At 31.4% G+C, this 27911-nt stretch overlaps 1 protein-coding gene across 2 annotated transcripts; it reads left to right on the top strand.

The window, feature by feature from the left end:
- Positions 1-3983: 3983 nt before the first annotated feature.
- LOC143052214 (serine/threonine-protein kinase PLK1-like) lies at positions 3984-26387 on the top strand. Of its 2 annotated transcripts, XM_076225205.1 has the most exons (12): positions 3984-4125; positions 4310-4778; positions 11031-11138; positions 15423-15539; positions 16504-16721; positions 16975-17070; positions 17313-17588; positions 19633-19753; positions 20031-20226; positions 20416-20578; positions 24676-24925; positions 25388-26387. In XM_076225205.1, exons 2-12 carry the CDS (start codon positions 4563-4565, stop codon positions 25595-25597), a joined length of 1971 nt encoding a protein of 656 aa, XP_076081320.1. In that variant the 5' UTR covers positions 3984-4125; positions 4310-4562; the 3' UTR covers positions 25598-26387. The 2 variants fall into 2 exon arrangements, with proteins under 2 accessions (XP_076081320.1, XP_076081326.1); XM_076225211.1 differs by lacking the exon at positions 3984-4125 and having other exon boundaries at positions 4303-4778.
- The last annotated feature ends 1524 nt before the right edge of the window (positions 26388-27911 follow it).

Here is a 27911-nt window from a genome sequence, read left to right as displayed (position 1 = left end):
ATATTTGTGGTTTTGTGTTTTGCAAATTCTTTGAATCAGCTTTAAATATCTGTTGTGAATTTTTACTCCCATCAGAATTCATTTTCCCTATAACATTGATTCCAAGGGTATTGTATTTCCTGTCTACAAATTTCACATGAATTTGGCGATTCTCGTCAGAACACAATTCTGCACATCAAACAACTGCGTATTCTTGTATTCCAGGACATGTCGAGTTTTATCACTAAAAGACGACTCGATCTATCAATTAATAAGGATGAAACCTCTGTTTGGACTTCATAACCTTTAATATACATTTTAACATACTTTATTCTTTTCTTTAAGTTATTTCAATCTTTTAAAATAGAATATCGTCTCTCATGAACTATTTTACCCCTATTGAATATGTGTTCTTAGTCATTTAAGTGAAAGGACAATAAAATAATTCCGTGGTATTTTTGTCATTGTTTGTTTATCTTTCTATTTAACAAGACGACATCTCCTCGGTCTCATGTTTCTGATATTAATGCATTTCCTCATTTACTACATGCTAACAAAACACGTTATTTCTCACGAGTACCGTTACAGGCTTATTTCGCTTGCAGGTCAAACACAATGTCCGCCCAGGTCTCCATTATAATGCTGCAGATTGAACCGACAGAAAACAAGACGAGAATGGATAATTGTTGTCCATTCATGTAAACAGAAATACTAATCAGATAGTTATAAATACCGTATAACAAGGTCATAAAGTAGTCCATGTACAGATCTGTGTAACATATTCATTGGCAACATGCTTCTCATAATTAATTAATTCTAGAATAAAGATTTGAGAAAGAAAGGTTAAAATTAGAATTGAAGACACTTCTAAATATAAAGAAATGTTCATCAGTGTTCTTCTATCTAATTGTGTGTTTTATATTATATATATATTTGATTTGTCTGTATATATCTTCTTAGAATTCTATTTCAGAATGTTTAAATTTGTTCTTGGTTACATGAATGTTCACAAATTGTACATGTAAATGCTCTTTATGAAAGGAATGTCTTGTCCTTTGGTATAATATATAACTTTGGTATATATAACATGCGAACAGGATCACAAATATGAATGACAAATATACAAACAGTTAGAAATCATTTAGATTATTGTTTTCTTTTATGCTTTTGATACCTTTAAGATTTTACAGCTAAGTCACAATACAACTTAGCTGGTTATATACATCCTGTACAGCAATAAGGAACCCAGTTAAACCTTGAATCGAATGCTTTTTTACGCCATTAAGACAGAAACCCAAAGAGAAACATGAAAAGGACATCAAAATATGGTCTTCAACAATAAACCGAGGGTGTCGAATATTTCCCCTGTGTCACATTCTACATCAAATTTGCTAAAAGATCCAAAAAATCCATATGGCTAAAGTGTGGCTAATGGATAATGAACAATTGGAAGATTTCATCTAGGGATGGTTAGGATCCACTCCTCCCCATTTTAATATCTATTTGTGGAATAACAATAGGTGTGAAAAAATGCTCGAAGCTCAAAGTACTGAATCTGCGGAAATGAAATAATAGTCTCCAACATTATAATATCAGTGGATGTACTTCGGAGTGGATTTCATACAGCAAAGTAATAAACTACAAGAAACTTTGTTTGGACTTGTTTGTTTGCTTTTTGTCCCTAATATTTTGTTAACTGTGCATTTGCATTCAGGTATCTCAGATCAAATTTATTCGTTCATAGTGTGTTAATTTACGTTTTTTTATTGATATTTTATCGTGTGGTTTTCTATGTTGTGATGTTATGCTATTGTTTCAGAAAAAGGGAGAAGGTTTGGTATCATTAAAACGGTAAATCCCGCTGCAAATGTTTTTGCACCTGTCCTAAGTCAGAAATCTGATGTACAGTAGTTGTCGTTTGTTTATGTAATTTATACGTGTTTCTCGTTTCTCGTTTTTTATATAGATTAGACCGTTGGTTTTCCCGTTTGAATAGTTTTACACAAGTGATTTTTGGGCCCTTTATAGCTTTTTGTTCGGTGTGAGCCAAGGCTACATTGACCTATAATGGTTTACTTTTATAAATTGTTATTTGGATGGAGAGTTGTCTCATTGGCACTCACACCATATCTTCCTATATCTATGATAAATTTCGATGTCTTGACAACACTAAAGCACTCACAGACTCTAGTATAACATTCATGAAAGGGCTTTCATAAAGTACATTTGCGGGTAACACACAATCTAACTAAAAAATAGATATAATTTGGTTCATTTATCCTAATATGACGAGCATACATGTTCCGATACATTTGATTTTTAAACATTGAATTTCATTGCAATTATTTTGGAAGGCATTAACATACTAGTAATATAATCTTAGACTTGAAGGCTTCCAGCCTATAATAATATGTTCAGGAACCTAGTCAATGTTAGCTTTAGTATTAGCTTAATGAGAATGAGATGCTTTTGGTGGATCTTTGTTATCTCTCATTCCACCACTAGATTTGTTTTGTATTGTTGGTTTACTGTCTCTGTATTGTGTGCCATCATCTCCTTCCTTCATATACGGTTACAACAACCCTCCATACATATTACAGTCTGCTTATCTTTAAAAGTAAGAACATATACACCAACACAATGATTTGGTATTATTCTTAGAGGTTCTTGAATAATTATTCGGATTACTACATTTTTAATATAGTATATAGAGTTACCGTATGTCAAAAGGTCGCAATTTAAACGCTTGGAGGCAACAACAACACATATATATAATGTAAGGCTAAATATACTGCTGATGTAACAAAATTTTGAAATTTTACTGCTTTTTTTTTCTTATGAGAAAGAAATGATTCAGTTAAAAACATATATTGTAGCGGCTGCTATGCGCAGTGAAGAACTGATTAATATGAAAACTCTTGATGACGAATTTTTGAAATCTGTCGCAAAGAAAACCACAAACTTTGATGATTTAATTCAATTTATTTACTTTTTATGTATTTAAAATACATATATACATCGAGTGATTAATTTTGAAAGTATGTCAACTTTTTAATCGTGGGAATTGGTTTTTAATCTGGAATTGGAAATGTTAAATAGCGTGACAAACTAGAAAATGCATTAATCCTTCGTCCTTCAAATCTCTTTCTAATAACTTTTTTCCTATATGTGCCAAGTGATATCATAATTATGTCTTGAGAAAATAATTCATATAAACTCTGTGCACCGTGGGTGTGTATATTAAATAGATTAGCAGAAAGAAAAAAAATCACTTCACAATTCTATGTTATATCGTTCTTTAAGTCAGTGTTTTTAAGATATGAAATTATTACCATCTGTTTTAGATTCATTTTGTTTTTTCTTTGGATAAAAGTTGAACGGGTAAGTGTGATTTTGTAGCAGTTCAACATTTGATTTTTAAAATTTGTTATTGATTTTGTGATTTTATTTTATGATATGCAAGTTATGCACACGATGATTTGACAATCGAAAAGAAGATAACATCTCCAATGGAAATCAAATAGAGTACCAAGGAAGTAAAAAGAATGAAAATACTTCAAATTTCATTCGTATGATGTTTCGGTTTTAAAAGAATTTAAAATATCTAAAACGCGTTTTTATCACAAAAAAGTAGGTCTCCGTTAACCTGGAAAATTGAAGTATGTATATTTTTTACAAATGACATAAGTTTCTATATAGATAGGTAATTTTCGATTATTTGTGTTATTTTTACCTGATAATTTTTGTCATGAATATTCAATATTTGATTCAATACTTGATAACAATTGTTTTAGACATCATTGACATCTTTTATGTATAGAAATGTTCAATCATAACATACGTAAACAAACCATGTTATTATTAATTATGATATTTGACAATTACATTTGTATAAATAGTAATAAATATAGGTATATGCAAGTCGAGTAGGCGGAGCTTACACACAGGTAAACGTATTGTTAGACAAGCCTTCCAAATGGGTGACATCACATTTACAGGTATTGAACACAAATCCACCGTCAGCTGACTTCAACAAAAGTTCTCATTTTAAAACTCTGACAATGAAAAGGAAATACTGGTTTGAACATTGAGTTTATTTTGTGTACCTGTATTATTTTAGATTCTCAATCCGTAGGAAAGTTACAGGTAAGACAAATATTGAAATCAATTGAAGTTATCGATACACATAATATATCTGGTGTGTATTCCACCAACACGTTGTTGGGAGAGATTTCAGTAGTAAATGTTGTTATCTCCTAATGTAAAAATAGGAAGCTATTTCCTGTGCTTCCAACGAGGCAGTACTGATAACGATGTCATTTTTTTTCAGGTTCACTTTGGCAGTAAATTAACAAAAGACGTGAGTAAATCATACAGACTCTCAGTATATATGTTCAAAACATTTCACGGATTATTATACGGACCTACAAATGTTGTGACGGAAGACTTCTTTGTTTGTCAACATCCGTTCGGCCTTCCTGTATATTTTTATTATTAAAATTATCACGTATGAAATATTTATTATCTTCTGAAGAAAGACAAGACGTATATTACTCTAAGGAAAGTTATACAAAACGAGACCAATGTCAGTGGATGTCCTACCCCCGAATACGGGACACAATATTAATTCATACCCTGTGACAGTGAACGATACAAGACCTCGCCACATTGACAGTCGGGCCAGGAGAAAGTTAGCAGACCCTAACAATAGGATAAATATGGTCCATTTTGATCCGAACTACATCATATATGATTCAACTACAGACACTACGTACCTCAGAGGAAGACTTCTTGGCAAGGTAGGTAGCGTTTATGATACATGTCAATATAGAGTAAAAGAAATGAAGAAAGAAGGTTGAATAAGCATGATTCAAAATCTAGTTTTATACTAACATGGGAGATAATATCAAATTATAAAAATATATTTCTGAATGGCTGGATTGTGGTTCATAAATGACCAGGTTCGCTCAAAATTGACCATTTCCCCTTTTAAAGAAATCTGGCCATAAATGTAAGTCGTTGAAAGCTTAAAAAATTAAGTAAAAGTAGTTTTAGCTATGTTGAATTACCATTATTATATTATACCAAGGAGGTTATAACCTTATAACCTCATAACCTCCTTGATTTTACAAAAACCTTTATCTAAAACATATATGGCTATATTTATACTCTTTAGACCCCCACCGATGTTGAAATCAATGGAAAACTTCCTTTTGAACCCCTCATATTGATGGGATAAATATAGACTTACATAACAGAGAGTTCAAATGGAACTCTTGCAAAACTGGGTTTATCTAATGATAGACATGATGAAATTCAGACTTTTGGTTGAAGTAAAAATTTATGACTTTATACTGAGTTCAGTGTTTTTTAATGTTACCTAATGTGATATTTCTAAATTCGTGTATATTGCACCCTGTAAAATATATCTGTCTTGCATAACAGAAAACACATATACCTACGGCAGTACGATTGATTAACATCGATCATTGTGTGTCAGACAGATGTCCGCTAGGTCTCCATGGGTTCTCATAAGGGGTTACTTAGCAAAGCATGGGTTGCTGGGCTTTTCAATACGAAAGACTCCTTAGGGAAATGTATAAATAGTATCTTTACTTGTGAATAAGAAAAAAAGCAAACTACCTCTTATTCTAATTTTTTGTTTGTTCTTCCTAAAGAAACTGAATATTGAATAGTTATTATAACATTTACTGTGAAACTGGAAGGAGGTTGTGGGATGCAAACACAATGGAAAGTTTCCTACATGTATATGTCGCCACATATGTTTTAAAGGAAATGTTTGTAAATATTATGTACGTAATGATTTTTCATTTTTTACAAATTTACATGTCTCGGTTGGAAACCTGTGTTGTACTTTCAGACGTATTACAAAAAATTATGTAGTTTTATAAAGATTATGTAATACCTTTTGGACAGGTTTCTAACTTCTTGGTTAGTTTTATCAGTCATATAATACAGTATTATATGTCTCTCGTTTTATTGACTATAATATTACATACACACATTTAATAGGTACGATTCTGAAAATGATAAATCAGATATATATTTTTATTCAATTATAGTAGTTTAATTTTATGATTCTAGGTGTTTAATTTGTCCAGTAAACAGATTGTTAAAGAGATCATTTACCCCCATGGGATCCACACCTTTTCATGTCATAGAAAAACATGTCATTGCGTTATCCCTAATTTTAACACATTATTTCATTTTTCCTGAGGGTTATTGTAAACATAGATTGTCTGAAGGTGAAATGTTTTTCTTTGTAATGAAGTAATTATTGACATTGAATCAAGATGTCTACCTTTTTTACCTGTCTTTTCACCATGCCGTTAATTTAATTATCTGAACAAGAACCTTATAGCACCTTCAAAGACAACAATGACCCAAAAGATAATACTGTTATTATTATAGACATTAGAATAGTAATCTCCCAAACCAATACGTCCATCAGATATGTGTTGGCCTGTACAGATCTTCCAAACCAATACGTCCATCAGGTATGTGTTGGCCTGTACAGATCTTCAAAACCAATACGTCCATCGGATATGTGTTGGCCTGTACAGATCTTCCAAACCAATACGTTCATCAGATATGTGTTGGCCTGTACAGATCTTCAAAACCAATACGTTCATCAGATATGTGTTGGCCTGTACAGATCTTCAAAACCAATACGTCCATCAGGTATGTGTTGGCCTGTACAGATCTTCAAAACCAATACGTCCATCAGATATGTGTTGGCCTGTACAGATCTTCCAAACCAATACGTCCATCAGATATGTGTTGGCCTGTACAGATCTTCCAAACCAATACGTTCATCAGATATGTGTTGGCCTGTACAGATCTTCAAAACCAATACGTCCATCAGATATGTGTTGGCCTGTACAGATCTTCCAAACCAATACGTTTATCAGATATGTGTTGGCCTGTACAGATTTAAGGTTACTTTGTGGTCCGAATTAGAGTACATTCTAGCTTATTAGTGATTTGCATATCTAGATAGATTATACTGGTGCATGTGTCCAAAATAATTTATGCTCTTAGATTAATTCTACCGTATGGTTAATTTTAATGATTTTCCATTTTGGGGGCAAGATTTTACAGAAAGTGGACCGGTATTTAATTATTGACCATATGGATTATGCATTCCTACAGAATTAAAGTAAAAAGTTAATACACAATGTGAACCATGTAGGAAATATGTGGTATTTAAACATTTGAAGAGTTATGTAAACCATTTAATTCCATCTATATTATCCCTATAAAATAATCACTTGGACAAACCACCTCCAAAGATAAGTTGTCAATGTAACCGGGGTATGTCAGTCCAATCGATACAGGATATTCATTCAAAATTCTGACTCATTCACTAAAATTTAAATTAAATACAGGTCAAGAACCCATTGGATTTTTTATCCAATAACCTAGTTTGACGGCAGATATTGCTGGGCGTGTGTACTATTTTTACCATTTCCGATCTTTTATTACAATTTTCTCACATTTGATATTCAGAATTATTGAAAGTGGCCTTTCTCTTATTGTATAACAACATATTCAGGTGTTACACAAAGAAAAGGAGAAAAGTGAAAACATTTGATTCGTAAAAAGATTTCAAACCACAAACGACAAACTTCCTTGATGACAGATGTATAAATCCGTTCACAAAATATAATTAAGATATACCCCAAAATAAGTTGACAGAGTTCACTGGTTCCATCCAAAGCATCGTCGAGATGTATTGTTCTCGTGAAACGAAGGAGTTAGACAATATACTAATGTGAAGCGGTAGGGTTGTCACGGTGGTGTCGGGTTCCTTCTGAAGGACAACATGACTAATCGAACATTCCTTAACTTGGTGCTGACAATAGGGAGGTCTAAAATCGCACGTTAGAGAGAACAATGTTCATCAAGTATTGAAAAATTACCTCTTATTTATGTTTACATACCAAAAAATTAAATATGTCTTTTAAACTACGTCGGTGTTCGCCAAAACCAATACACATGTAATTAACTCCGTCTATTTCTCTTGATATTCATCAGTAAATTGTCCAACAAGAACCAAATAAATGATTTTGATTACTAGTTTTAAATTTCAAAGATAAAAAGTTTGATTTTGAACGATTGCGTGCTATTGCAATATATTTTGTGAAACTTTATTCCACAAAAAGACTTATAAGTAAACTGAAGGTTTTGAGGACAACACTAGTTTATTTAGTGATCGTTGATTGCTTAAGCATCTCAGGTTAAATCTTGCTTCTTGATTGAATATTAAAATATTTAAAAAGTTAACTATGTATTTTCACTTAAAGAGATCTGCAAGCTCATCGTTTTTTATTACTCCTCATCACCAGTGACTATAAAGATGAATTAGATACTTTACTTAGTGGAGATTTTCTTTGAATGATTATCTGTTATCAACTTCTGGATTCTCTGATTTTATGGCAGAGTGAGAAAGCGATGATAAAAATTATCTCGAATATCGAACGAGACCTAAGAGGCTTCTGATAACGGATTGTTTATTTCAGCCTTCCCAATTGGGTATATCGAGTGGGACACCTGCTTTTTATGGTCCTATAACTATCAGAATGAATGCATAAATTCGATTCATTGAGATAAATGCGACGATTGTCTTTATCTGAAAGTCTTTTCTTATATTGAGCAATCTTACATGTTGATTGTACTCCTAAACGGGACTCGAACTTTTCTTCAATTTTATAAATGCTGATCGCACAATTTTATCAAACAGAGACGTACGCAGCTTAGATTAAGAAATTGGACACATTTAAACTAATACATGAACATCATTGCTTATTAGGGTGATTAATACTTGATAATCGGATCAAATGACTTCTCTAACCGTTTTATTCCATATACTGTCCATATTAAAAACCTAATGTAATGATTACTTGGGCCTTTTAAAGTATATTGTACAATTTTAGCACATACAACATCGTCATAACATTTCTGGAATGTTAACTCTGAAAATTAATTAAGAAATAATTAATATTTTGTTCGACTTAACCGTCTTTGTCCTGGGGCCTGCTTTCAGTTTTGGCTTTCAATAAGTTGTTTAAAAGGTTGATAGATTAAGGGAATTAAAGTAAAACACAATTTAATCGTGTTATTTTCGCAGACGATTCCTTTGTTCATACCTGAAACACGTGTTTTTCTTAAAGATTTTGAATACTTAATTATACAAATTATATGGAATTTCTTTAGATGGTTAGTGTTGAAGGATATTCTGTCAAAAAACATTTTTCGACATGCTAGTTTCGCACAGGAAAGGCATACATTTTATACACAATTAAAACAGATAGTACTATAGCCCGAAATTTACCAGAAGGAATGATAATTCATTACTAAAGTATTTGGTTTTAGTATAAAAATGTAAATTATGTTGATAAAAATTCTGCCAATAAGTAAGAATGTTCTTTTCAAGACAAAAGGTTGAGTTTAAGTTTTCGGGTGAAATCTATTTATATATATATATATCGTTTGAAAAAATCCAAAGAATATCTAAAGAATATGCTTCAGCAAACTTATTGAAGTCAAAGAATAAATGGCAATACTCAAAGAAGGGAACTAGCACTCTTTTGTTGATACTTGTTTTTATTTGTACTAAGCACTGCACATTGCCCGCTGTACTCACTTAAATGGTATTGTTTTGTTAGTATTGTCGCTCACCAGTGTATATAATTCAGCAAGCATTTACATGACGAACAGCAATACAAGCGTGTGTTTAGCTCCAAAAGTTTTAACTGATGCACTGTGCATATTGTGATGACTGTACAATCTGCAGTTTCGTTGATTTGTTGAAGTACGAGGTTAAGTTTTTGTTTCGTTTTATCTTTATATTTCACACACATACAGTTATCTTTTATCATTTACGTTAGATTTATCAACCATCTTATCATATTCAGGAAAAACTAGGTCAAAATCTAAAAAAAAACATGTGTTTTGAGAATTATACAGAAAAGTATGCACCACGGGAATCAGCTTGAATTTCTTTGTCTGTAATAAGGTTGTCTGTGGGAAAATTTTCATTCATAAAATAAGTCGCACAAAATAACAATAATAAATAAAGAGAAGATTTATGATGGAAGAACACAAGATGTAATATCAGTAGTTTTGACTTTGAGCTTCGCTAAAATGACTTTAAAATTGTAATTTGGTTTACATGATAACATTACACAGGTTTAAAAAGTAGGCTATAGATAAAATGGCGAACTTTAGCTTGTAAGTCTTAAGCGCTGTCCATGTGTTTTTTTAAAAACTATTAGCAGAGCTTATCCGACACAAATCAAAGTTCACTATGTTATGAATAATAAAATGATTTCTTATGAAATTCAGTATATCATGCAAAAAAAAAAAAAAAAATCCACTAAATACGAATGTTTACACTCCCTTAAACACTTCGATTAACTTCAAATAATCTTGAAAAATAATCTTGAGAAAGAAGTATAATCGGATGGTGTTACTAGACAAATTTAGTTTTTTTATGTGTCTGGGTAGCTGAACTATGATTTCTGGACTATATATTTTAATGCTTTGTACATACATTTAGTCCTTTGATCATAAACGATTAGTACATCTACTACTTATAACATGCATTCAAACATGACAACAATGTCTGATGGCTAATTGTTAAAGTACAAGATTTTTGATCTAATCTTAAAGTAATCACATTTCTTACTTTAATTATACAAATTACACAAAAAAGTGCATTGGTTACGGCAGATTTGAACGATGTCTTTTGATAACGTTAAATTTAGATACATAATGAAAGGGTATTTCAGGAACGGTGGTGCAAATTCTGAGTACGAAAGTGAAAATAACAGTACATTCTGAATTTGATACTAGTATTGTGCATGTCAATTTAATGGGTAACTAACTAAGTGGCTGCAACTGAACTTTTTTTTTATTACCAACATATAATGATTTATGAAAATATTGAATATGTATGAATTATGCCTCTAAATAATATTTTTGTTTTTGTTTCTGTTTATCTTATATCTTTCTATTTTAACTTTCAGGGTGGTTTTGCTCGCTGTTACGAACTTTTAGACTTGAACAGCAATAAAATATATGCCGGGAAAATAATAGCCAAAACTAGAATAGCTAAACCTCATCAAAGACAAAAGGTAGGTATCAACAAACTTCAATATTAAATCTATTATGGCACCGGAAGTCCCAGCAACTCCAAAACCGCAGCACATGATGTTAGCTGCATAAGGTACATCTTTGATACGCTACAATGGTCTCACACTTAAGAAGAAAGTGTGGATTATAAACCAAACTTGAAATATAATTTAAATCGTAAAATTAGAGGTAGATTTTTTGTCACCATACAAATACCGTTTAAGTAGAAATACCTCACTCGATAATTGATCAGATCGATTCTAGAATTGATAGAACAAATGTATATGACAGGGACACAAATGTACATCAAGTATAAAAAGAAGTATTCAGCAAAAAATCTCGTTTTCTTGTAAAATTTTATCAGCTGCATGTTTCAGTGATATAATCAAAAAAACATGATATGTTATTTTCCCAGACCTACTTTTTACCATCTGTTTACATGAAAGTTCTTTAGATGACACAGATGTGGCCTTGTCTCTGTATACATGTAGGTAATAGATACCTGTGCCAGGATAATTAACTGATTTCATTGACTATGCATGTTATTAATATATACAACAATAATAAGAACCTGCACATGTGTAAAGATCAGATCAAACAGAGTTATTGATAAAGGTAAAAGATAGGTATTTTAGGTATGTAGGTATTTCTTCCGTCAGGTAAACCCCATAGTCTTTGTTCCTATTGTCAAGTAATACACAAACCCCCTCATTAAAGCATGCCTTTACATGCAATGTATTAAAAATATTCTGTACTCATTGAGAAAATAGTCAGACAAAGGCAGTTAAAATTTTCAGCTTAGTCGAGTGTTTTTTGTTTGATATGTAGATGTGTGATTTATCTATTTATTTGAAATACTTATCAACATATCATTAAAATATATTGACCCAAAGTGGGATGACAAACTTAATGTGAGGTCGAGGCGATACATTCTTTATTCTTTGTGGAGTTCAGACTTCTATGTTCTTTGTTCATATTGTCAAAGCTAACACAGCATGCTATGAACGCATTCTTTAAGTGCTTTTATATTCGTCTAAAGCCCAGAAGCCTTGATTTGTCAACTGTGTTATCCATTAAATTTTAATTTGTCAGCTGAAATTATTACAGTGATTTGTAAATTGTTTTTATATTAAAAGTTTGCCGGTCATCAATAACCATATTTTCACAGTCTATTTTGAGTCGGGAACCTGGGGTTGTCAATATTTTTTTTTATTGTATCTTAATGTTTGTGTTTTGGAGAAATTATTATTTATGTCATAATTTCATAATCTCTTTAATTTAATGACGAATTGTCTAGACGTTGGGCGATTTACAACCGATACAACTGAAGGCTTTAGATACAAGTTCATTTGGAAGACTATGTTGACCTAGATGTCTATTTGTTGGGTTGCTGCCTTATTTAAATATCCGTCATATCTTTATACTCATAGTTTATGTAAACACAAAATTTGTTTGACAGTCCTCAAACATTTATTTTGCAGTTCTAAAGTATTCGAGCGAACAAGGAAACAAAAACTTAAAAATGTAGAATTGATTTCCGTTAAAATACCTTAAGGACTATTATTATTTGCTCTGTCCCATATACAATAGTCATGTAGCAGTTGAATGCTTTTACAGTAAAAACACATACTTCTGAATTGTTGAAAGATTGAAAATGTATGATTAAATATAGGTTAAAACTGTTGTACAATATATACATAATGTATTTTCGCTGATCCATAGATCAAATCATTCGAGTTAACTACGGTTTCCTTTTTCCATATAGTTTATAGTTTTGCTAAAAATACATAGTGCATTAGTTTGATCGATATTTAAAAGTGTCAATTCAGTCTACTAGAAGGATAGGTTGCCCATGACCCAATTATTGTATAGAACAAGAGTCTAATCCTTCCCTTTCCATCACACTGAATGGTGCCTTGAACATCAACAGTTTGATGGTAATGTGATGAATCTTCTGCCCTCTGTGATCCTGATATGTCTTTTTACTTCTTCTCATCCTTGTAATATATTCATCTTCTCAAACCACATTACATTGGGACTGTTTTCCCCGATGTAGTCCAGAACCCATGCGTGACACCTTGTAGGGATAGGTAACATGAGAGGTGATAAAACATTTACAAATTTGTCGTATTAATATATAGACGACCCACAACAGATGTGCTTCAATTTTTTTACGCTTCAATCTAAGCTAGAAATTTATAGATTTTTCTTTTGTTGTATGTTTATTATTTCTGAAGATATGGAATCACATAAAATCTCATTACGAATAAATATTTGTGGTAGCATATTCATAAATGTATTAAAATATAATCATATTATACATTAGATGAATACAAGTCGATACTGGCACTTTTCTACAAGGTCAACTAAAAAAAAGTGTCTGGCTTGCAGACGACAAAACGATTATACTCTCCCCTAAATCAGTTTGTCGTCATCTCTTTTTCATTTTAAGTCTGTTCATTTATTTTTTTTATAGTAAAAACAATAGTGAAGCTATGTCTATTAAAATGGTGTTTCAAAGGCTGTTAATTTAGTTAAATGCAATTTATGCAAATTAAAAATTTTCCTTCAGATTGGTGTTTTTCTTGTGGTGTTCAGTATGATTAGTATGTTCGTTTAAGATAGTCATATATGGACTTCTCATAATAAAAACAAAAAGACGGGGTTCTCGATTTGGCTCACCAACCCCTTTTTAAAGGAAACGAATGAACTGTAAATAGAAACCTCAACTTCCCCTTATAAATAACGTAAGAAAATGTATAAAACATGATAAAAATACATTAACCTGTTAGATTATACTTATAAAATATTGTTTATGCATGACGTAGACAAAATATGCACCGAAGAAGAACCGTGGGAACTTATCAAATTGTCAAACATATTTAATACACTTTCTTTGACTTAAACCTATTAGTACAAACCTCTTCATTAAAATCAACAAAATTTGTCACCAGTTTAAATGGACATTTAAATATTAACCAAGTAACGGAGCCACCTTTTTTGGTTGTTTGGCAGTTTATTTCTTTGTTCATTTAGCATATCTCTTATTCCATCGAGTACGTTATAAATAATTGTATTTCCTATTGATGAAATTTTCAATGATTTTGGATCCATGGTCTCGAGAGGAGGCGTTAATTTTGACCAATTAAGTGAAATGACATGTATGACTTAAAACGTCAAGATTTTAGTTACAGATGATATTGCAACGTAACAAATGTTAGAAATTTGATAAATTATTTATTGTCTTTTAATGAAAGAAGGAAACTCATGTTATATTTTGTTAATATCAGTTCAGTTATTGTTGAATACCTTGCACATTAAAACATAATAACTGTCATATTTTTTTTTAAACATTACTGGGTGTTATATGTTGTTTATGTCTCTGGTTACGCATTTCTTTTGATTTACTGCATCAAAATTATCATAATTGAATAAAAACAATTATAAGTGTAAAGCAATACATCAATTATATCTATATATTTATAACTATATACAAACAAAGAAAAATATCCGATTTCTATCGAATAGCTAAGCTTTTATATGTCAGCCAATACCGAAGAAAAAACCCACAGAAAAACCCATTTATAAAGTGTTATTAACGGGGAAAACAATTATTACCTGGTAAACCTGGCTCGTAATAGTTACAGTAGCTGTAATTAAACCTAAACTAGAGAATGATTAAATTCTGCTTATCACTGCTATCATTTCCTGAACCAATTTTATTTTTGGTAGTGTTAGACGTATTATTTTCCTATAAGGATCAAATTAATTACATATAATGTTTGAACATTTATTGGGTAGCTGTCTGATCAGATAACTATCAGCTTTCTTTCCCTCTCGGAAAGTAATAAGAACCCGATGGTAATTATGTCTTGCCTTCGATGAAAGAATGGTTAACACGTCCTTCCCTGAGGTGATCGTGAAACAAATGTTGCTTTTATAGACAGGAGGGGTACCCAGCAGAAAATTGCTTTGATTTCACAAAATACATTTCAAAGTCGCGTAGTCAATTGATTTTCAAATTCATGGTTTTATGTGTAATATAAAAACATATCTTCAAAGTGACTTTATCTATTGTCATATTCATTTTGTATTTAGTATATATCCGACTGTTAAATTTTATACTAATGAAATATCTGATCATATCCTATCTTTATTCATTTACTTCACTTCTAGTCCACTTTGGGCTTTTTATAAGTCATTGTGCATGTAACTGAAAAAAAAAGAAAATAAAACATTTTATTTTTGTATATATTTACCTTATTTTTCACATGTTTTTTTTACAGATCGTTAGAGAGGTAGAACTTCACAGGGACCTTAAACACAAACATGTTGTAGAATTCCATAGTTATTTTGAAGACGATGAAAATGTTTATATTGTATTGGAAAACTGTCCACGAAAGGTGAGATTTTTATTTTCCTTTTGTCAACAAAATGACAAGGTTGTACAGAAATATTGGAAACTTCACAAATGTCCTTAGTTTGAACTTGCTGACATTACTTTTGTACTGGTGAGCGATCATATAACTTGGTGCTTACAGCTGATTAATGGTTCTATTGTCTTCATAAAGTTAATAGACCCGATGTACATTTGCGAAGACTTATCTTTTACATATTTGTACCGAATCTATTTAGTTGTTAGGATAATAAATCCATCTACAGAGATATACCTATACAGATAAAATAATTGGTATGATTAAATCTGAATAAAGACGATATTTAGTCATCATGTTTGAAATCTTTATAGTTATTGCCCTTTAAAAAATTTGAGTGGATCTGACTGAGCATAGATTAAAAGCCTAAAACGTTCGGATGAAGTACCCCTGTTCAATGGTCATAAGATGACAGGTGAAAGACCATTAAATCGGATTTCAATACATTAACTGGTTAAATCTTTTTTGAAGTAAATTGATCAAGTTTAACGTATATGAGATATTATACAATAAACGTTTGTTTCCGTGACCTTTGTTTTGTTGTTTATGTGAGAATAATGACGGCTACCAAACTAAGAACGCCATCAAACAAATTGTGAATAGGTAAAAAGAACCTGATTTCACACATACAATGATGGAAAACTTATTACTTCTGTTCCGGCTGTATTCAAATGACTATTATTTATTATTTATAATGTAACTGTTTTCAAACAACCTATGTTAAAATATGCAATTGATAATTTATTTCCCATTAACATAAAATCGTATGTGTTTCTATGGTATATAAGGAATGACGGTAGTGTACGAGTGTAGCAGTCAAAACTAATATTCAATAAAGACAACCATAAAATCTTTTAACGAATAGAAGAAATAAACCATATTAAATTGAATTTAAATGAATAAAACGTTAAAAATAAACTTATTTTATTTTCAGTCTCTTGTCCATATGCTAAAACAACGAAAAGTTTTAACAGAACCCGAAGTTAGATGCCATTTAAAGCAGTTAGTCGAAGCTGTAAAATATGTACATAATCAGAACATTATCCATCGTGACTTAAAGCTTGGTAACATGTTATTGAATGATCACATGGAATTAAAGATTGCTGATTTTGGTCTGGCTACTAGGATTGGATACGAAGGAGAAAAGAAAATGTACGTTTATACCAGTAGAACTAACTTAGAAATATTAATGGTTTCCATTACAATGGATAAAGTTTCATACTGAATCGCTTTAAGTAATATCATTCAATGATCTTGTTGTTTGGGAAATATCAATAACTTGGTTTTTAAGTTTTTTCAAATGTCATTCTTCACTTTAAACTTTTAAGAAATTTAAAATTTGTAATTGGGGACTTTTAAAAAAAGTTTAAAAAAATCTTATCTAAATGTTATTTTATGCCTACAGGACTGTCTGTGGTACGCCCAATTATATCGCCCCGGAAGTACTTCAAAAGAGAGGTCACAGCTTTGAAGCAGACGTTTGGGCTTTAGGCTGTGTCACGTAAGTGTTAAAGATGCACTTTTATACAAGCTATATATATTTTTTATGACATTGTTTATTATATAGAAACAGCAAAACTTAAACTGCCTTTATTTCATTTAAAAAAATCAACTTTTGTAAAGTTTAATGATGTTATAAGGCTACTTAAGTTATATCTTTCAAACATAACCAGCTTTTTTTTTAAAAACACTTTTAAGTTTAACTTAACAATAGCTAGTAAACGAAATTATCTCGTTTTACAGGTATGCACTTCTTCTTGGTCGGCCGCCATTTGAAACAAGTACCTTAAAGGAAACTTACGTCCGTATAACCAGCAACAATTATTCTATTCCACAAACAGTGTCTCAAGGTGCCAAATCTTTCATCCAAAAATGTCTCCGTCATGATCCTGACCAACGTCCTACAGTAGAGGAATTACTCTCAGATGATTTCTTTACTTCCGGTTTCATGCCAAAATCTTTGCCATCAACATGCTGTACAAATGCACCAAAATTTCCAGTTTATGCCAGACTCCCAAGGTACGTGGATGAGTTCAATTCATTTTGTAGTAAAGATATTTAAGTAAGAGTCAACCACAGAGTTGTAAATCTTTGATACAAAGATCTTCATATATACAGTTATTTCATTAAAACATGTTGATAACGTCCTTTATATAGTATTCCTTTAAAGTTAAGCAATTCATGTTAATACTAAATTCCGTATGGCCTCTGTGAGTGGTCTCAGTTAAGCTTCAATACATATAACGTCATATGTATTTTTTTTGTGTGTTTTGTGTTGTTGTTTGTTTTTTGTTTTTTTTTGGGGGGAAAGGGGGGGGGGTTCTTCACCAGCAGTTTTATTCGAAACTGTATGGACTAATTATCAAATCGAGTGGATCGTTTGAAGCGAGATTTACAGAATTGTAACTTGCAGTTTTGTTTTTTTCGACGTTTTTCGACGTTCTTTATACATATGTTTACTATTATCTGTAAAGTTTTTACATTCTCCAATTTGAATTTCAGGGCTAATAAATTTAAAATTGAGGTAAAGCGATTGTATCCGACTTACGTTTGTAATGATATTATATGGAATGTATTATACAAACAAATTACATGTATACAAGAACAAACAACTAACGATATATGATTATTAATATGATAAATATTTGATATTTGTATATATACTTAGTATAAACCAGTTTATACATAGAAGCTATATTTAAAGTATTTAATTGATTTTATTTTGACCTGATCATAATTCAATATTCGTATTTTTTCCCCCGACTATCATTGAAATAAAAAAGTTGGGTCAGTTGTAGAATTGGCCATATGTTAACGATAACTTTAAATATCTTACTCAGGATTGATATATAATTAGTTATCAAAGGTACCAGGATTATAATTTAGTACGCCAGACGCGCGTTTCGTCTACATAAGACTCATCAGTGACGCTCATATCAAAATATTATAAAGCCAAACAAGTAGAAAGTTGAAGAGCATTGAGGATCCAAAATTCCAAAAAGAAATGCATTAATACTACAGGAAGCTTATTTATGTTTGCATTTGTTTACCTGCTGGACAAACTAAGTTCAGGTTCACGTTTCTTCGTTGTTTTTTTTTTAAGGCTTGTACGTGTCTGTTGACCAATTTTCTTAAAATCATGCCCTCGGGGTGTCCTCTATTAAGTCTACACATACGTGTCAAGTCAAAAGTCATGAGAAAAATAACCTTAAGACGACAAAAATTATACTATACTTAATATGATTTGGATCATAATCAAAATAAATCGTGATTTCAATTTTTGTCTCAAATTAATTTTTCATTCTATTTTCGTAACATGAACATCCTATTATGAACATAAATTGTGAATGTAATAAGCTACAACACAAAAAAGCCAATGGGACTCATTCTTACTGACGACTAGGCTAAATATAAAGCTATATTTTTCTTAAAACTTAATATGGAACCACACCTATAGCCTGTCTTATGTACAATGAATATATAATCAGATTATTGGGTGTAACATATGTAAACGTCTATGAACTCTAAATATAAAGTAAATCTCGGAACTTTACACGGGCTTACTGTGTCCAGATTAATCCTATATAAGTAATATATACCATTTAAATAGTCTTTATTGTGCAATTAAAATTTATCGCAGTGTTTGAAGTAAATGATCAAACACTTTGAGTTTTGAATATTTACGCAGACTTGATTACACAATAAATTTCAATGTATAAACAATTGTTTTAAGCTTAGGTCCCATTTTACGTTTCTTATATTCTTATATTGGTTTTTTGTCCTTCGCCTTCATAACCTTTTAAAGGAGAATTTCATACGGTGATTTTACTGTTTGTTTTGCATGAAACACATTCTCTGCAGATTTACTATTTTAATATTGTAGATGACGTTTTTATTTTCAAAACGACACCACAAAGAGTATTAACTCCAATAACGTTGTCTATGATTCCGAAAGATATACGAAGCCCGAAAGGTCTTATTAAAAAAAAGTATTAAGCCTTTTTAACTCCGATTTACGATTATATGAAGTGTTATTTTCATTGATAACATCTTCTTATTTTAGACCAAAGTCATACGCTGTGTCTGACTCTAAACAAGACCAAGTAGACAGAATAACATCATCAATGCGAAAAATAGAAATCCAACCAAAACAAGATCATCTCAAACCTGACAAAGTTGTTGATGTAAGTAATAAAATTTTCAATTTACACAGCTTTTTAAAAAGCAATATTCCGTTTCATTCTGATTTTTGAACACCGGTATACTACTGTTGCCTTATTTTTTTTACCAATGAAATACCATATTAAAGATGTTTTGGTTTATCAATGACAATTTAAAGATCTCTAAATACAGACATCCCTTTTGAAATTCAATCAAATTAATAAAGAGCATAAATGATAAAACAATATATAGATGATGCTTAACTTCTCGTCTGAAAACAAGTAATGATTTGTTTTATAGGTTGTGCGAATGACATCTCCGGCTGCTTTTCCTGCAATCAAATCTCCCATTAGAGAATTAGAAAGGTCGGATTCTCCTCCATACTCTAGAGGTACATCAGAGTCTCCTCCATACTCCAGAGGTACATCACCTAAGCCAAGATGTGCTTCCACTTTACTTGATGTACTCAATACATGTTTAGAACATATGCCTAAAGGTAAATATTTAATCTATTTTTTACAGTTAACCCTTGAATACAGTTCTGTTATTTAATAGTAAGGTTATATATAATTGATTGAGGATAACCTAATAACCGTGGATACAAGAAACCTTAATACTAATACATGCTCTGATAATTTTAGTCTGCTTTTTTGTTTTCTTTATATAAGATTGTTTATTTTTTCAGATACAAGCTTTAATCCTATGCCTTTGAACGACCCAACTGTTGTCTGGGTAACGAAATGGGTGGATTATTCCAATAAATATGGTTTTGGATTCCAGTTGTCTAATGATGTGATGGGTGTCCTATTCAATGACACCTCTAGAATAGTTATGTCTCCGGATGGGAGGTATGTTTTTATGTTGACATTCAACTAAGTTACTGAGATAGATAATTGGTCGATGCCACTGTTGGTGGAGTTTATATTCCCCGAGGGTATCACCAGCCCAGTAGTCAGCACTACTGTGTTGCAATGAATTGTTATTGATATGGTAATAATTATAAATCAACTGTTTACAAAACAAAAAGAATTGGTAAAATACTAAGGCGTTCTACCTCAGCTTTATTTGACAAAACTTTTAGGAATTTACGGTCCTCAATGCTCTCCAACTTCGTACTTTTATTTATCTGTTATACATTTTTATTCGAGCGTCACAGATGAGTCTTTTGTAGGCGAAACACACATCTGGTGCACATACAAACTTTAATTCCTGGTATCTATGACGAGTTTATTTACCCAATGTAAATTACATTTCAAATATTTTAAAAGAAAAACACTCTTTAGTTGAAACTTGGAAGCTAAATATCAAAGTATTTAACACTTTATAGCAATTGTCAAAGTCTTCATTCAATGAGATATAAAAAGAAATATTTTTCAACTTTTTATATTTTTGAAATATTAATTAAACCGACGTGTAAAATGTTTGGTGGATGCCCTTTCATTCCCTTACACCTTAATAATTTGTGTTATTATTAATCTTTTCCTGACGTGGATAACAGTTATAGTTATAGGGTTTGGTCGGACTTCTTTCACAATTGTGTTCGGTCTCTGATTTATTACTTTATATTTATACATGTTTATATTGATGTAATAATGTTGTTCTTCTTCCATTGAGGTGTATCTTTATTTTCAAAAAGAAGATAACAAAAATACTAAAGTCAAAGGAAAAATAAAGACGGAAAGCCCTTAACAAATGGTAAAATGTACACATCAAACAAATGGAAAACAACAGTCATATTTCTGGTTTATTACTGGAATTTTCTTATCTAGAAAATAGTGTAAGGGTCTTCTCTGAATGAATATAACGATATTCTTACATTGTTTTAAATTCTGTAGTAACGCGAATGAAATTATTAAACTTATGCATGTGTATGTAAAAAAAAACTAAACCTTTTCTGCAAGTTCTTTAACATTTATTACGAATCCATAATATACAGTCGACACACATTATTTCATCCAGTGATTGTTGATCGAAAAAATTAGCTGCTAATTAGCAGATGGGTTTTGATGATGAAGTATAAACAATCAACACATAATTATGGAACATTTGAAAAATATGTGAAATTATTAGTATCGCGTGTACCATGTACATGTGTTTTATAGTAAAATTAGCCATGCAGGTATATGCATGTTAAACAAATTCAACTTTATTTTTAATTTGAAACTCGAAAACTGCCCAGTGCAGTTGCCGATGAGGATTCCTGTAGATGAGGTTTTCATAGGGTTTCAAATGAGGGTATTCCTGGGTAAACGTTTTTAATTTCTCAGATCTGTATAGTTGTATAGTTGTGAATTTTGTAATTATGATTCAAATATTCTTAATTTTATAACATATAGTTGCCATTTATGATTTTTTTGTCGAAAATTTCTTCGGAACTAACAATGAAAGCTTCCTTAAACTTGGTGTCAGCCGGCTTTTCCTCGCTTCGAATGAGGGCACCCGTCCCATCCAATTTCTTATGCATACTTTGCCACGTGGTCCATTTCCAGAATCATGGCTCACCAACTAATTTCCTGTTTCCAGAATTTTAAAAACGGGTACATCATAAATATGAATTATATCATTTGCGAATTTAATCCAAATTAGTTGTAGATATTGTTGTTGTCTGTTGTACAGTTTCTTAATAGGAATTTAAATTAAAAGTGGTTAAATATCTGCGTATGAAAATATTAGTACAAGGGAATAAGTAGTTACCTTATGAATTAGATTATTGATATTCGATATATTTTACTTTGTGATCTATTTTATTCAGTTTTATTGTCGAGCCTGCAACTTTTGTTGCAGAAAGCTCGACATAGGGATAGTGATCCGGCGGCGGCGGCTACGGCGGCGGCGTTAGCTCACTTCTTAAAAGCTTTATATTTTATAAGGTAGAAGACCTGGATACTTCATACTTCGTATATAGATGCTTCATGTTACGAAGTTTCCATCAGTCACATGTCCAATGTCCTTGACCTCATTTTCATGGTTCAGTGACCACTTGAAAAAAAAGTTCAAATTTTTTGTAATGTTGAATTCTCTCTTATTATAATTACTAGGATAACTATATTTGATATGTGCGTACCTTGCAACGTCCTCATGTCTGTCAGACAGTTTTCACTTGACCTCGACCTCATTTCATGGATCAGTGAACAAGGTTAAGTTTTGGTGGTCAAGTCCATATCTCAGATACTATAAGCAATAGGGCTAGTATATTCGGTGTATGGAAGGACTGTAAGGTGTACATGCCCAACTGGCAGGTGTCATCTGACCTTGACCTCATTTTCATGGTTCAGTGGTTATAGTTAAATTTTTGTGTTTTGGTCTGTTTTTCTCATACTATATGCAATAGGTCTACTATATTTGTTGTATGGAATGATTGTAAGGTGTACATATCTAGCGGGCAGATGACATGTGACCCTGACCTCATTTTCATGGTTCAGTGGTCAAAGTTAAGTTTTTGAGTTTTGGTCTTTTTATCTAATACTATATGCCATAGGTCAACTATATTTGGTGTATGGAAATATTTTATGATCTTTATGTCAGTCACGCAGGTTTTATTTGACCCTGACCTCATTTTCACGGTTCATTGCACAGTGTTAAGTTTTTGTGTTTTGGTCTATTTTTCTTAAACTATAAGTAATGGGTCAACTATATATGTTGTATAGAAGCATTGTTAGCTGAACATGTCTGCCTGGCATGTTTCATCTGACCTTGACCTCATTTTCAAGGTTCATTGGTCTTTGTTTAGTTATCTTGGTTAATGTTAAGTTTATGTGACAGTTGTAATAAAGCTTAGCTTTACACCTAGGACTATCAACATAATATCAATGATTAGTATAGAAGGCGAGACATTTCAGCGTGTGCACTCTTGTATTATTTTACTGGGGCTACTAAACAAAGACATTTTGGATTAAAATGGGCGTCACAAAAGGTGTCACGAATGACAATTCAATATATTACACCTATTTTATCTGGATTGATCGGAATCACCTCAGGTAAACTGTATTGTATGTCCTATCTCTTGGTGATAAATTGTATAATCAAGTGATTGTGTATAACATTGATATAACTATATCACCTGAACAAGATCAATAAATCGGTCTACAGTCTGCTAATCAGCTGATGAAAACTTTAAGTGTACCTGAGGAGATTTTTGTTTATTTCTTTTATTAAAGATCTCAAGCGTGTTTCCTTTTTGTTTAGCTAATGATTAATACTAAACGATGTTCAGGGCGATAAGATTATATATTAATGAAATTTTGACGCAACGGGACACTTTAATTTACCGAGAATTAACCAACCTTCAGACCACCTGAAAAATTTGTAATACCTTCTAAATATAGTCTTACCAACTTTATGAGATAGTCCCGCATTGTAGATATCAAACCTTCAAAGAAATATGTATTTTAAAACGCTAGTGTTAAGCCATTAAACTAAGCTGTACGAAACACTAATTTCGTAATTAAATATCAATGAAATGAAAGGAAACCTTAGCACCATTAAGCAATGCTTTACTTGGATGATCTTCACACTCTATTTGTGAAGATACGTTTAGTTTAACCTATCCTGCAGTGTAATGATTTTTTTTCATGTATGAACTCTTTTAAAAAAAAGTCTTACAAATAAAAAACAAAAACAAAAAATAAGACGATTTGAAGACCAAAATTTGTTTTGTTGAAGTAGACATCAAAATCTGAAATCAAAAGAACGATATACGGACATAACAAATCAAACAACAAAACAGTCGTTCGTATCAAAAGAACAAACACGGGGATACAAAACAGCGACACTTAAAAGAAAACAGCATCTCTGTCAATATTCGAGATTAGGCTTTGACAATATCCCTTCATTATCCTCTTCTCCTATGCTACCTATTACATCCTTTCTTTTGCACCTACCCCGTTGTATTTGATAAAATAGGTAGTTCTATCGAAAATATAATTACATTTTTATTCATTTACAGAGCCGTACAGTATTATGATATAACAGGAAAGCTATCCACATTTACAATAGAATGTGTTCCCGAGGAATTGGAGAAAAAGACAACGTTGTTATTGTATTTTGCCCGATATATGGATGAACATTTAATACAGGGTGGTAACGTGGAACTTTCCAAAGACTCAGATGACATGTGGTATGCTCATACGTATCTCAAAAAGTGGTTCAGAACGAACAAGGCTATTGTGTTGTATCTAAGTGACGGAACATTACAGGTAAACATCAAATATTGTGGTTTGACCAAATCTTCATTGAGTCATACAAGTGAAAAATTACAACGTCACTTGAAATAAACCGTATCAAATAGCTATTTGCCAAAGGCAATAAATTTTAAAAGTTTAAAAGAATAATAATGTTATATTTTAAAATTTACCTCAATAACAAAAAATGACGAAGGCAGATTATGACAAAAATCTATACACAAGTCAATAATGATTTATAATTTAAATTAAACTACAAACTACAAAAACAAAAATATTCAACAGGGATGTGTCCTACAACGATTGTTTTGTGTTAAGTGGTTTATATAAGAATAGAAACTTCAAACACTTAATAAATTTAAGTAAACAAGTACTTCATATTGTAAAATTATATGTATGTATCTAATAAGACATGACTTTATGAAGTATAATGTGTGTCAGCTAGGCAGAAAATTTTACCTTATGTTTTCATTTCAGGTGAATTTCTTTGATGACCACACAAAGATCATTATGAGTTATGTGAAGAATGACTATTATGTGACCTATATTGACCAAGACAGAAATGCTAATACATACTGTATGGTTCACTTGATTCAGGACGGATGTAAACATGATATAATAGAAAGGATGGTCTTTGCTAAATCTATGTTGAAAAATCTTGTGGACATCGAAGGGGCAGATATCTGATTCCCTATACTATCACTCACTGTCTTTCGAAATTACAATGCAGATAGTTAAAAAACAATTAATATCACATATCTGATATTGCATTAATTATGTTAATGTCATTTGCCAGGTACCCATTTTGATTTAATGGACCTCTACAAGTCCTAGTGCCTTGGTTGAATTGTCAAATGTCCTACTTTCAAATGGATAGACACTTTTGACTGTTTTGAAAACGTTTTATCTTTCGATTTGTTTACAAGGCGTATATATTTGACCTCACTGTCTTGTTATCTCTGCCATTTGTCTTTCGTATGCAATATATTTCAAATCAATCATGAGACAGGAAAGAGGCAAATAGTGAACAAGCATAATCAAAATATTTTCGTCGAAGAGAGTATAACTAGTCACTAGATGGCGCATTTATATGATGTGATGAAGACAATATAACTGCCATACATGTTGACTGTTTGTTTGATAAGTATCATCAGGAGCACTGCCAAAAGAGGCCATTGTGATAGACATTCATTTTCAGGCATAATAAGGGACCATGATTTGGGACCAAAATCATTTTCATCAAATTTGGTATAGATGTGAATCATTGCTTTTAACATTTTGTATTCATGTTTTGCTTTCACGCTTGTACAAGCTCCTGTAATTCCAATTTACCCTTAACAATGTTGTTACCATCAGATTTATGCTTTCATTTAAATGGTACCTATGGAACTTTTGAGGAAAATGTGTCTCTTATTACGAACCGTCCGATTCGGAACAGGTGCTTTTATTATTTGATCTCGAAGTCGATAAGACAAAATAGTATGCTCCAATGGCATGTTAAAATATTAAATCTAGTCCAGTTTATGCCATTACGAATTAAGAGTTACAGAACATACTTTCGTGCAAGGTTAAGAAAATTATAATTTTTTCTAGCAATTATATCTTCAAAAGTTTTGTAAAAATTTCAAACAACAGAAAATGTATAAAAGTTTTCGTATCAACAAACAATGAAATACAATTGAAGTATATAAAATAAATGATCTTTCTACGAGATAATGAAATTGAAAATTTGAAGTTGAAAATGCTTATGAAATAAGTTTTTCATCTCTGTGTTTGTTTTCTGTAACCCATGTTAAAGTGGTGCCAATTTTCATCAAGTGCTTTGTAAATAATTTATTTTTTACAGATAAAGAGAGGTTGCTCTTTAATCATTTTTTATTATTATTTTGCATGTTGATGTTAATGATCTCAAGAGTTATTAAATGACAAATAAGTTATAGAAAATGGAATGCAATGTCGTTTTCATTTATTGCAGAATTGTAAATTTGCATTTTACTTGTGAATACTGCATTTAGTTATATGAAGAATGTATGGTGTGGATGTATGTAGGAGATTTTTGACTCCATATTGGAAACAGTTTGTTAGATTGGCCACGTCAATCCTAAGTGTTAATTCACAAACTTTCTATAACACTGAATATATGCGTGGCATATGTGATTGTCATGTTCAGCGAATTCATTTTATTTATGGAAAAGGTAATTGCATGGAATGTATCAAAAATTTCAAACTGGTCACGGTGTATTTCTGAACAATTTTTACAATTTGCTTATTTCTTTTTAGCATACTTACCAATCTAACAAACTGTGATGTTGTAATGAAAACCTTATGGTTAAAGTTTTTGTTTATGAAAGAAATGGTATTTTCATACTAACATTAAATATAACATTGACATTAGCTCAACAAATTTTGTTGTTGTAACAATTCATTTTTGAGTAGACTTGTTGTTAAACAATTTCTGTGATATACACACTGACGACCAACACCAGCCTTGTTGTTCTTATTTGTATAAATGGTTTGAATGATTGAATGATTTTGATTGTGAAAGGCAATTTTTCTTCAATAAATAATTGAATAAAACTGACTGCAGTTATTGTGCTATCTTTAAGAGAGATTACATTTTGCCATCTTTAACCTTCTTAATTTATGATCAGATTTATGCTATAAACTCAACTGACCCAAAAATCTCTCCTCACTTTTGTCGCCAGTTATGATTTGTCACCCTACAATCTCCTCATTTTTGTGCCAGTAATATTTCGACAATCTTCTCTCGCTTTTAAGCCAGTAATGATCCCTGTCAATCTCCCCTCGCATTTGGTTCCAGAAATGATATGTTATCCAACATGGACAGTAGTGAGTAGTTCCTGGTTTATGCGTTTCCCTCGGTTTTATTTTGTAACCTGAATTTGTTTTGCCTTCCTATTGTTTTTTTTTAAAGTATAACACCAAGAAAAATCCCTGTATATGATCTACTTCTGTTGCGTTGTTTACCTCTGATAATTCA

This window comes from Mytilus galloprovincialis, chromosome 1 (genome assembly GCF_965363235.1).
Source record: "Mytilus galloprovincialis chromosome 1, xbMytGall1.hap1.1, whole genome shotgun sequence".
NCBI lineage: Eukaryota > Metazoa > Mollusca > Bivalvia > Mytilida > Mytilidae > Mytilus > Mytilus galloprovincialis.
The sequence above is the reverse complement of the archived record's forward strand: the minus strand, read 5'-3'. Positions and strand labels throughout refer to the sequence as shown.